Source organism: Rhinolophus sinicus, chromosome 8, assembly GCF_057876585.1.
Source record: "Rhinolophus sinicus isolate RSI-liver-muscle chromosome 8, RSI-T2T, whole genome shotgun sequence".
NCBI lineage: Eukaryota > Metazoa > Chordata > Mammalia > Chiroptera > Rhinolophidae > Rhinolophus > Rhinolophus sinicus.
The window spans coordinates 9643278-9655832 of NC_142508.1; the positions used below are offsets into that span (position 1 = coordinate 9643278).

Here is a 12555-nt window from a genome sequence, read left to right on the forward strand (position 1 = left end):
TTATATGAACATAAAAATAGTCACTGAAATGACTATGTTCTGGAAAGAACTTGGCAAGGTTTGTACATACGAGGATGGCGAACTGAAAAGGAGCATATGTGGAAACCATCCAGAGGCAGGAGAAGTGCAGTGTTCTCCTCACATCGACAGTTAGACTGTGTTCCTCAAAATGTTAATATATCAAAAATTAATTACTCAACGGAACGCAACTGATCGTTTCTCCCCAGAAATATGTGAAATTTATTTACTTTAATTTCATCTCTGGTTTGTTGTTCTATTTTGACACTTAGAAATTTCTTCACACTTGCTTCAAGGGTTTCACAGGAAGCCTAGATAAGATAACTGTGGGTTTAAAGTTGTGAACTAGCCACCCCAGAGACAGAGCTGAGAGAAGAAAGTGTTTTTAAAACGCTAGGAAGAAAGAAACAACAGCAATAAAGACTGAAAAGGGGGGCTGGACAGAGAAAGGGACAGAAAGGAATAGAGAAGCAACTGAGGAGGTGGAGAAGAAAGGACAGAAATAACTAACGATTTTCTATCTGGTACCATGGGCCAGCCTTTCCGGGGCAGGGGTGGGGGAAATCCTAGATCTTCATGGGACGTTATCGGGATTGGCCCCAATTTAGTCCTTCCTGCCTTTGTTTGGCTTAGTGGCTCTAAACATGCTGGATCTGTTGGCTCCTGATGTTGGGTCTGGTGACAGCACCCCATGAGTTAGCAGAATAAATCATCTGGCTTCTGAGAACACCCAATGTGAGAGGTAAAAATAGCCTGAGAAGATAGAGTCCTGGGCTGTATCTACAAATGCCTGTTGGACATTTGCTCTTTGCACGTCACTCTCACAAATCAAACGCATCTCCCTGAACCAGCTTCTTCCCTCCGGACCTTATACTTCTGTCAACTCATGGCCATTCTCCCTGTTACCCAGGCTCCAAAGTTTAGAGGCACATTCGATTCATCTTGCCTTGAACTCTCTACACCTAATTAATCACGAAAGGTGCTTCTCTTTTTATTCTCCTCACCACCCCGCCAGGTCTTCACCACTTCACACTTAGACTTCAGTAGCAGCGGGATTCTACAGACCTAACCCCTAAATTCTCTCCCTCATAGAGTAATCTTCCACTTCGCCGACACGCTCCTTCTCATAAATGATAGTACACGAATAGTTCTTCATTTGCCTTTCTAGACTGTGAAGCATCTGGTCGGTCTCTCTCTCTCTCTCTCTCTCTCTCTCTCTCTCTCCCTCCCTCCCTCCCTCTCTCTCTCTCTCCTCTCTCTCCTCTCTCTCCTGTCTCTTTCTCAGCTGCATTCCTTGTGTTCCCCATTCTTTGGCTTCCCGTCACTCCAGGCTGCTTACCAAGCTGTGTGCTGGTTCTCATGTAGGTGCAGTCACACACATTGTCACCCACACCTGATTTGTGTATCCTTGTCTTTGTGTCTATGGCTCCTACAGGACCCCTTTCTCCAGGAAGTCCTCTAGGATGATTCTAGCCCTGACAAATCTCCCTCTCCTCTGAAGGACAACCACCCAATCTAGTGCTAGGATAATATCCCATCTGCTGTTGTCCACCATTATTTGATGTGTGCCCCTGAGGACGGAAGTAACTTCTAATTCTTCTGCATTCCAGGGCCTGGCACATTTAGACAATCAATAAATGGGTTTTTTAGGTGAATGGATGATTGAATGGATGACAGGATTCAATCTATATTGAGGAGTGATAAGTGATGGATCATTGTCATCACATAAGAATTCACTCAGGTAGAGGAAAGCTTGTTGCATGATGCCTTCACATACAGACCACCCCAGGTGTAGGTGACTGAGATGGGAGCAATGCCTCTTGGGTACAACTGCCCTGGGCTCAGCATATCTCATGCTGGAAGGCAATGGAGGACAGCCCTTACCTGGCGGAAAAAGGTCAAGTTTCCAATAAAAGGTGAAGGCTTGGGATGTCTGATGCCCAACTTCTCCAGTCTTGAAAATGCGGACGTGGAGTACCTGAGGGGAAGAGCAAGTTTTCAAAACAGAGAAACTGAAGTTTGCCTCACGCTTTTGGCCTTATAAGGACACTGAATTATTGAGTTCTCCAGAGGTAAAGGTAGAAGACGATTCCAGTTGACAACGTCTCAGGACTGGTGAGGTAGAGGCCGATGGATGAGAGAACTCAGTAAATTCCTCCTGATGGAGCAACAGACTAGAGACCAAGGCATCCTCAAATCTCACCGTTAGAAGACACCTTCGAGATGATGTTGTCCAAATGCCCCTTCCCCACCTACAATGTCCATCAATAAATTGTTTTTCAAAACACACGTCTGCGCCAGTTCAGCTCCTTTGCCTCAAAGCCTGCCATGAACAATTGTCTCAGAAACCCAGGGGAAAAAATAACAACGGCAAAAAATAAGCTCCCTGTGCTGATTTGTGTATTTTCTTGGCCAAAATTGACCGCTGCACGTCATTTGTCCCTCATCACATTCCATAGTCTAATAAAGGAAAGAAAAAATAGGGAGGGAACACACCATGGAGACAAGACCTCATCACCAACCGCTTAAAACCTCTTTCTGTCTTTGTTTTCCCGGCCTGAAACCATATGGGAAGCATATTTTCTTAACCAAAAATCAGGAAATGTGGCCCGACAGATTTCGGTGCCACTTTCCAGGAGAAAGCGGCAGTCTGAGAAGTGCAGTGTGGCTGTCAAAACATTGGAATTACTAGGGTATTTCAACAGTTTATGGGAACAGAGGGATAACACAGTGAAAGTCAGAACTGGCTTAGAAAAACCTGGACATATGGCTGCAATCCCTAATCAGGCAGCTAATTAGGTCAAAAGTTCAGTTAGTTCAGAAAAATTAATGAGTCAAACTGGGTTTTTAGCATCATGCAGAGATCAGCCAAATCTTAATTTAGGAGCAAGAAAAAAAATACAGAGTGTATTAATACAGCCGGGCTTCATAGCAATACGGGAAGTTTAGAAAAAAGAACCACTGCTGTAAGAATCACTCACTTATCATTAGAAAGATGAGAGGTTTGCTATAGTCTTTGACCTTCCCCTTTTCCACCTGCAGCCCCATAAGGAGCAGTTAAAATAAGGACTTTTCATCGCGTACTCAGCAATGGGTCTGCTTGTAAAGTGGCCACAGAGTGAACCACGCCGGGGCAGGAAGGGAAGGACCTTTCTGCTCCCAGCTCTCATGACTGCAGTTTCCACCGTATGGCTGCATAATCAGATTTGAATGAATCCCCAGGACATCACATTGAAGTCCATATTCAAGTGTAATTACAAACCATACTCAAGAGCCACGTGCGAATTATATGGATTAGTCATGCCCACATTCCTCTTCATTAGCGTGTGTACCACAGGTTGACAGCACAGGGTGTAAAAGTTACTCTTTCAAGTAGACTCTGATATTTTAACTAACTCCCCTCACACCTAAGAGGAAAGACCAAAGGGGACTTTACCAGTGCACTTAACACTTCCCTCAACATCTCAGATCTGGTTTCTAGGTTCATTTCTTCATTCGTTTTTGTGAACTATTTTCTAAATGTAATCTCTAATGGGTAGAAAGAAATATGTCATCTTCGGCCACGTAATTACATCTTAATTTTGTAATTAGATGTCTTGATTGTCTAATTAAAGGACAAGTCTGCACCTAATTACACATGCTAATTGTTATGCAAGCCCATGCCCTAATTATGTAACTCCACTTACAAAAAATACTGCTTGTGTGTCCCTGCACAAAATTCAGACATTTTCAAACATATGGCACCAACAGAGAATGTTCTGGACACAACCATAACTTTCACTTTGCAGCCTAGACTCAAGTATAGAACTCGGGTGTCTTCAGCTAGGAATTGCTCACATGTTGCCATCAGTAACTACAATCCTTGCACCAAAACCAGCAGGGAGAGATCACTGCCATGAGACTTTGGGGCAAAATTGCAAAGTGGGTTTCATTTGTCTTGCTCTCACTTCCTTCTCTGCACACTTGTTTCATATACTCTGAGCCCAGGATCACCGCTGTCTCTCTCAACAGGCTCTTAACCCCAAGGCCATGGACCCCAGGAGTTAGGGGTTGAATTATGTCACTCCAAACAAGACAAGTTGAAGTCCTGACCCCCAGTACCTCACAATATGACCTTATTTGGACATAGGGTGGTTGCAAATGTAATTAGTTAAGATGAAGTCATGCTGCAGTAGAATGGGCCCCTCATCCGTCTGTTATGACTGGTATCCTTCTAAGAAAACAGCTGCATGAAGACATGGAGACACAGGAGAATGCCAGATGATGGCAAAGGTAGAGACTGGAGTGATGGAGCTGCAGGCCAGGGAACAAAGATCCGCAAACCACTAGAAGCTGGGAAGAGGCAAGGAAGGGTGTCCCCTCCTGGTTACAGAGGCTCTGTAGACACCTTGGTTTCTAGAGACTGGAGCTAGAGACTTCCAGTTTCCAGAACTGTGAGACAACACATTCTGGTATTTTAAGCCCAGTGTTTGGTACTTTGTTATGGAAGCCCTAGGAAACTGATAGACCAGGAATCCCCAGGAATGAGTTTTAAAGAGTCAATGAAAAAAGTTTGAAAAAAAAATTTTTCTTCTGGTAGTTCAAAAATTGTCATTGTGAGAGAAATTTGCTATTTTTAAATGTCAGAATGTGCCACCAGGGGCGGCCGGATGGCTCAGTTGGTTAGAGCGCGAGCGCTCAAGGACCAGGTTGCCAGTTCGATTCCCGCATGGGATGATGGGCTGTGCCCCCTGCAACTAAAGATTGAAAAACAGCAACTGGACTTGGAGCTGATGGGTCCTGGAGAAACACACCATTCCCCCATATTCCCCAATAAATTTTTTTTTTTTAAAGTGCCATCAATTCCTGTGCCATCAAAAAAGTACAGGTGGCCGAGAATGCTACTGTGCAAAGCAGGCAATATGCAACCATCATGCAGCCACCATCTTGTCATATTTAGAATAGCTTCCCCTTGACGGGAATTAATACAAATGTCTGATACAATTAAGAATATGAACATCTATTATTGTTTGCATTAAGGATACTTAAGTTGGAAAATGGCCACAGAAAGTATATGTAGTAGCTTCAGATAGTATTCTTTGGTTTTACTTTGACAACAAACGCAGTCATTTATTGCTACAGGACACAAATCCTGCAGTGCCAGGGATGTACCTTACACTGTTCATTCTCAAAATAAATTGCACCATGTGGATCATTTTCAAATAAGATTTGATTTTTAAAGCCTAGACATTCCCCCAACATTTCATTTTCCCCGAGGCAAAGCCCTTGATGCACTCAGCAAGAGTGGCCAGTCTGTTGTTCAGCCACTGAAGCCACTTGCGATAAATTGGGAGATATTTTGATGAATCATGTATTAAAGAGATGGTCAAGCTGATTGAGGTTTGGAGCAAAAGAAGAAAACAGTGAAATGAGGGCCTGCCTTTCAAGATTTCCCTCACTGCATATTTTAAGCAGTCATAGAGGAGCTGGTTTTTCTCTAGTGTGCTTCTGGAAACTGGTTCATTCATTGTGTCTTCACCACCACTATCAGAGAATTCCAAGTTGGTGAGATGCTTCGGGAAATTTCAGAGGCTGTTGATGTTTTTGACATGGTGAAAGATTTCTTTGGCAAATAACACTTCTCCTGGGATAAAAAATCATGATTCTCAAAGAACAGGTGAAACCTGGTGGTGCCAGGTAACTTACCTGTCCTGCTGTTTGGAAAAGAAATTCCCGTTTTCATGGTTACCCTACGTGGCAACTCACAATATGAACAGCCATCAAAGGCTTAGCCAGCAATTCCATAAAAAGTAGCCACATCGGAAACTTTATTAGAAAGAAGGCCTTAAATTGTTGCCTTTTTAAAAGGTTTTATGCCATGGGAGCAGTCATAAGACTTGCTCACTTTCCAGAAGACAGGTCTTGAAATGCTTGACAGAAATTTGGGCAAAAAAAACTAAAACCATCAGGGAGAAAGCCTACTCTCATTTTATTATAATTCTTTCTAGTTTTTATACTCTATTTTTTATGTTTTGAGATCATAGTTTCTACAATTTTTTTCTATTTGTATTTTCTCTATATTTCTTTTTTTTTTTTCATTTAGCATAAGGAGAAACCTCCATGTTATTAATCCTTTATATTATTTTTATGGCTGTATAATATTCCTCTTGTGGAGATATCATAATTTACTAAACTATTCTGATTGTTAAATATTTAGGGTATATTCAATTTTTTTTTTTTACTAATTTAAGTTATGCTACTACAATGAACATCTCTGTGCAACAAATTTTTCTAGCACTATAAACTTTTCCAAACCTGAAATCCATGAGTCACTGGTTTTAAATGTTGGTACACATGCCAAATTGCTTTCCAGAAAGTTTGTCCCATTTAGGCCCCACTGTCAGCTATCCATTTCACCAAACACTCTCATAAAATTTTTTCCTAATTTTGTAAACACATCAATGTATCTGGACGTCTGCATTTCTTCCTTACTCCAGAGAGAGAGAGAGAGAACTTTTCTTTGCCATCCCTTTTTCTCCAATTTCAAAAATATTTCCCAACTTCGAGATTATTCTTTCTTTTTATCTACTCATTTCCACCACAGTTATCTGGGTGGCAGGCAGAATTGTGCGACTCCAATTGGTTCAAGAATTAGTTGGAAAATGAGCAGTCACTGATAGATGACTGCAGGCTGACTCCAAGCGCGGTTGGGCAGGAAAAAGAAGGTAAGCAAATGGTTCTGAACTAACTAACTAACAGCCTCGTTGACTCTAGGTTGTATTTCCTTCTTTTTCCTTGCCCTATGTCCACCACCACCCCCCAACCACAACTAGAGAAACTGTAGCATAGAAATTGCTTCCCTTGTGCCTCAAGGCAGGAGTTCCTTGGAAACAGAGTTTCTATGCAAGGTCACCTCTGTTCCCCTTGTAGGACCTCATCTCCGTTTTAGCATCCTTACGTGCAACGCCCTCTCCTGTGACTGGTTCCCTCCAGACCTTGCTCTCACTTGCCCTCAGAGCTGGAAATCATCTGGTGTGCCTTCACGTATGTGGATTGGTAGTGTTCGTGTGTACAAACACCAGTTGTTTTTCATGCCAATCTTGTCATCAGTGATCCTGCTAAACTTTCTTATTAGTTCTACTGGTTTACATGTGGAATCTCTTTGATTTCTTGTGCTGACAATTTTATGCAAATAATATCAGTTTGTTCTCCTAATCTTTTTGTCTCACTTTTTATTTTCTTCTTACCATGGCTGGCACCTCTAGTACAATATTTAAAGGAAGCCAGAAAAGAAAGCATCTTTTTCACATTCCTGACTCTGTGTGGAAATGCATCTAATGTTTCAAAGTTAAGTGTGAGATTTTGCTGTAGATTTTTGATAGGTATCCTTTATTGGGTTACGGACCTTTCCTTGTAGTCCTAGTTTGCTTAGAAAAGTTTTTCTTGATTAGTCTTGCTATTGGCTTGTCTATTTTATTAATCTTTTCAAAGCATCAACTTTTGCTTTTGTTAATTATTTCTAACTTTTTTGTTTTCTATTTCATTAATTTAAGCTCATATTTTTTATTATCGTCTTCCTTTTATTTTCTTTTAGCTTCTTAACAATTTAGCTCACTTATTTTCAATATTATTGTATTTTTAATGAATGCGTTTAAGGCTAAAATCTCCCTCTAATTACTTCTTTAGCTGCATGTCATACCGTTTAAAATGTAGTGCTTTCAGTGTTCTGTTTTGTTCTAATAGAAAACTTTTGAATATAAAATGTGCTAAAGAGTTGATTCAATAACATCTTATAATGGTGACACGTGATATTTTTGTATCATTATGAATTTAAATATTTTTATATGTTTTGATCCATTGCAATTTTTATCAAACCGTCCCATCTTTGGCTAGTTGAGTGCATATCGATTTGTTCCTGAGTACTTTTGACAAAACAGATTCCTTACTTTCTTAAATGATAAGATGTGCCAGGTTCATCTTGTACATTTCTTGCCCCAAACATGGATCAGCCATTTTTCCAAGGAATCCTGGTTCCTTTTTGTGGAAAATGGCATCTAGGGTCCATAAAAGGGGGAAGACTTTTTCCGCATTTCTTGGTGATACTTCACACTACCACGGTTTGATTCTTCAACTCTGTGAATGCCTGTTCAAAAACTTACATGGCTTTTCAACCTTGTTCATTGAATCCTTTGTAATTCAAATTATTTTAAATGTGTAGTGGTACCTTACGTAAAAAATCAATATGGTGAATCCTACCAGAAAGTGAATGAATTCTTTTAAGTACACTAATCTTTCCCAATGGTATTAGTTTCCTATTGCTGTTATAACCAATCACCACAAACTTAGTGGCTTAAAACAGCACAATTTATTATTGTACGGTTCTGAAGGCCAGAAGTTCAAAATCAGTCTTGTTGGTCTACAGTTGAGGACTCAGTAGCAATGGTTCCTTCCGGAGGACCCAGGGGAGTATCAGTTCTTTGTTCCTTGGCTCATGGCTGTATCACTCCAATCTCTGCTTCCAGTCTATCACATCACCTTCTGTGACCGGCTCCTCCTGAGTCCCTTTTCTAAGGACCCTATGATTACATTTAGGGCCCGCCCAGGTAATCCAGGACACTTTATGTATCTCAAAAGCCTTAATTACATCTTTAGAATCTCTTTTGCCATAGAAAGTGGCATTCAGAGGTTCCAGGGATTGGGATGTGACCATCTTTGGGGGCCACTATTAAGCTACCACACCAACTTATATTGGATATAGATCCTGGTTTTATTTTGGAGTATGCCTGAAAAGGGGAAGTGTCTACAGTGGGGAGTGTGAGATTGTCAGAGCTTCCTGTGGAGGGAGAACTGGATGGTACAGCTGCTGGAGGGTGGGAAGGAGGCAAGCTCAGAGCTCAAATAATGCTCAGCCTCTGCCTCAGGCACCGCTGGACCAGGCTTTGATGGCCCTACCATCTACATAGCCAGCAGGTAAGTATTTTAAAGAAAATACGACAATTAAAAAATAATAATAAGTCATCCAGTTGATGGTTATTATAGTTCAGAGAGTTAACTAAGTCTTCCATTTTTTTATTTTATTTTTATTTTTTACCCCCAAGTCTTCCATTTTTATCCCAACTTTTCAGGGCAGGAGAATCAATTGAGTCAGTAAATCTCAATCGATATAAAGACATTAATCGTCTAAATTCAGTCATTTGTAGAGCATCTCTATAATTTTTGCTGTATCTGCAAACCTCTTTTGCTATTTTACTTCCAGTTTCCTTTGAATAACCTTAAATGCATTTATTTTAAAAGCAAACTTCATGTCGCTTCATAAGCAAAAACCACTACCGCTTCCATACATAAAAACTAATGGTAAAATAAACACTGTACAACAGAAAATTTTAAAAGCCCATGGACCCTTTTAGGATGATGTCCCCTGTCACAGGTGGTCCATAGGTCACTGCTGGGAAGAAGTGGCTTTTGAGGATGGTAAAGCAGGTTACATTTTAACACGTGCCCTGCCTGGGTGTCCCTGGCTTGGCTGATAGTTTAACACCATGGCCAGGGGATGAGGGAGGAATCTCAGTCCTCTCTCAGTGGAGAATTAGATCAAATTGAATCTTATTGTCTTTTATTTCCTATCTCAGAACTAAAGAGAGCTCGTCTGCACTTGACATTGGATTTATTCCAAACTATGATAGTTTCCCCTCACAAAAGGGAGCAGGCCTAGTAGTGAAGTCCTTTACCGAGGTTAGGGCTGATGTTAACCACCATGTCACAAATGGAGACAGTCATTGGGTTGACACGTACTCATTCCACGGCTCCTCCATGCCAGGCACGGTGCTGGGTGCCAGGGACGCTGCAGTGACGTGGCAAGTACAGGCCTAGTGGGCCAGACAGACTGTCACCGGCTAATGACAAGCAGTTAGGCATTTCTGTTCTGATCCTTGCAGCACAGAAGCATCACGTGTCAGGAGCTGTGCCAATTGAAATGTGATGCTTTGTGTTTTGATCACTTAAGAGCACTTTTTGTAACTATTGGGTGGTATTTGTTGAACCCGAAAAAACAAAAACAGCAAGTGGTCCTTATGCTTTTGATCCCTCCCACCCCCCCCGAAGGCCAGTTTAAAAAAAAAAAAAAATCAGGGCCCTCCAAAGAGGACCCATCTCCAGAAAACATTAAACTGTGGACAGAAGTGTTAAAGCTGGTATGATATATGATAAACAAAGCTGTGTCACCCATAGCCCATGAAGGCACTAGAAGAGGCTATTGCCTTGAAAGGGCTAGTGTCCCAGGACGTCCAAGGAAGAGAGGGGACCATAGGGGTGTAGGGAGAGTGTTCATATGGGAGGAAACGCTGTGTACCTGCCGTAAGCCCCGTGTGCTCTGCTTTCTCCGGTATGCTTTCCAATGCCCGTCCTGCCCCAAGAAAACCAACTAATACCTTGTGGGACTCTGGGCAGCAAAAGGCGTGGAGTTGGAGGTTAAGAAAAGGGCTCAGCGGAGGCCCAGAGCTAGGCCCGGCCTCAGCCTTTGTTCCCCGATTCTCTGGCACATCACACAGTGGGTCACAGAAAGATTCTGGGAGCCTGCCTCGCCCTTTTGTGCTCGTGAGAATTAAAGGAGAAGAAGGATGAAGGTAGAGAAAAGAGCAGTTTCCCAATACGAGTATGAATACACATGCAACGCGTCTTTCTATTTCAAAAATAGAACAAAGCTCAACTGAATTACATCAGAAAACCGGTTAAGTGGCTGATATTTACAAAACACTTCTGGGTGTTTCTTTTAAAGTATTTGACTGAATTTAACTAGATTGAGCTCCCCCGCCCCCCTCCACCGGACCAATGACATACATAGTGCAGCATAAAACCTTCCCCCAGAACCTCTCTTCTGGGATGGAGAGAAGGAAATAAAGAGTAACAGCTTAGTGCACTTAAAAATGTATTTATAATACATATTTTAAAATAAAATATATTTAAATTTATTATAGTACATTTAAAGTTACAAGTTTAAATACAAAAATATTTCAATAGAATTGTGTATGTTTATGTATTTTTAAATGAAAAGCTGCCTCTTGTATCTGGACCGTGATTCCTTGTATCAAGGGAGCCCCTGCCTCAGCTTGCTTGTCCCAGGAGCTGGAGAATTTGGCCCTTGAGAGGGAAACAGCAAGCCCCAGAATTTCTTACAAACTCCCTTCAAGTAAGAATCTTGCTTCTGTGGACTTCTGTCTTCCGCGTTCTGCATCTGTGCCCATGAGAATGAGGTTTTCATCAGAGAGCCACAGGCAGCTTCTGGGTTCTAGAGACACAAGTCACCCAAGATGCATTTTTGCAGAGGCGGGAAGAATAACTAGGTTGCCCCAGATCAGCAGGAGCATTTCCACGAGACAATGAAAAGGCCTCTTGCTCCTCCTAGACAGATAAGGGTCCAGGCCAGAGCGTGAGTTCATTTCTGTCTCTCCATCTGCCAATTAGTAGACTGGGCCTCACCGATAATTGTGGTCTCAAGGTAACGGCTTGTTTAAGTAATTGATGGTGTTTGTCCTCACTGGGGAATCTTAGCACATCAAAAGATGTTGAGAAAGCCAAAATTCACCTAGAGCCTGAATTAATCACTTTGTCAAGCACAACAAAGGCTGTCTTGCTTTGCTAATAATCCCAAATGAGGTAGCAACCCCTAGTTAGATAAGGAAACTATGGTGCCTTTAATTAATGTTTCAAAGAGCTCAGACTTGCTTTTTTACTCTCTTTATTTGGACGAGAATGTGGGGAAATGCATGCAAAGCAGATATTTTCCGCACTTGGCAAGTGCAGGAAGGTGAGACCAAGCTTCACTGAAGTGCCTAGCAAAGGATCGGGGCGTTAGCTGACCACAGGGTCCATGTGTGTGGTTGTCTGGGCCAGAGGATGTCATTCCTCGCGCATGCCCTTTGGCCTTAGCACTGGGGCCGTGGCTACTGGGAAGCTACTGACCTCCTCACTGCCCCCCAGCAGAGCCGCCGCAGCCTGTCTGGCGGCCACCCTCCAGCCTGCTGTCTGGCTGACTTTCTGATTCTAAATCAAGTCTCCTAAGGTTCTCTTCACCAGGCAGCTCGAGCTTCCCCAGCCTCCCAAGAAGTCCTGACTCCCCTGCACCTCTGCCTCCCGCTCCCCCTCCCACCCAGAGCCCAGACCAGCCTGGCCTTGGCCTGGCGTCTGGTCCCACTGCAGGCCCCCACCAAGATCATGGGGACCCAGCAGAGCTCTGGGATCCGGGGGGTGCAGAATAGGGGGTTGCACACGTTGGTCTGTTGCTCTGATCCCAGCTGCACAGCCCTCGTTAAAAGGATTTGGACACCCCTAAGGCGACTCGTTTGCCAATGAGCAGGATGAGAGGATGGGGTCTGGAAGCCACTCAGTTCAGTTCAGCGATACTTACAGAGTGTGGATACCATCCAAAGGGTGAGGAAGACGCATCCCGACTCCCAGAGACTATCCTATGGAAAACAAGTAGGGGAACCTGGGATTTCTCTTGAACTTGGGGAAGCCCTGACAACGGCCTTCCATGTTCTTCTTGTCTTACCTAGTACTTCC

General features: G+C 42.7%; 1 protein-coding gene across 2 annotated transcripts in view; it reads right to left on the reverse strand.

Annotated features, from left to right (window-relative positions):
* TBXAS1 (thromboxane A synthase 1) overlaps positions 1 to 12555 on the reverse strand; it is a 133238-nt gene that overhangs the window by 100492 nt on the left and 20191 nt on the right. For both annotated transcript variants that reach the window (XM_019750183.3, XM_074315295.2), the window contains exon 2: positions 1903 to 1996. In XM_019750183.3, coding sequence (XP_019605742.2) covers positions 1903 to 1996 — 94 coding nt within the window. The remainder of the gene's footprint in view (positions 1 to 1902; positions 1997 to 12555) is intronic.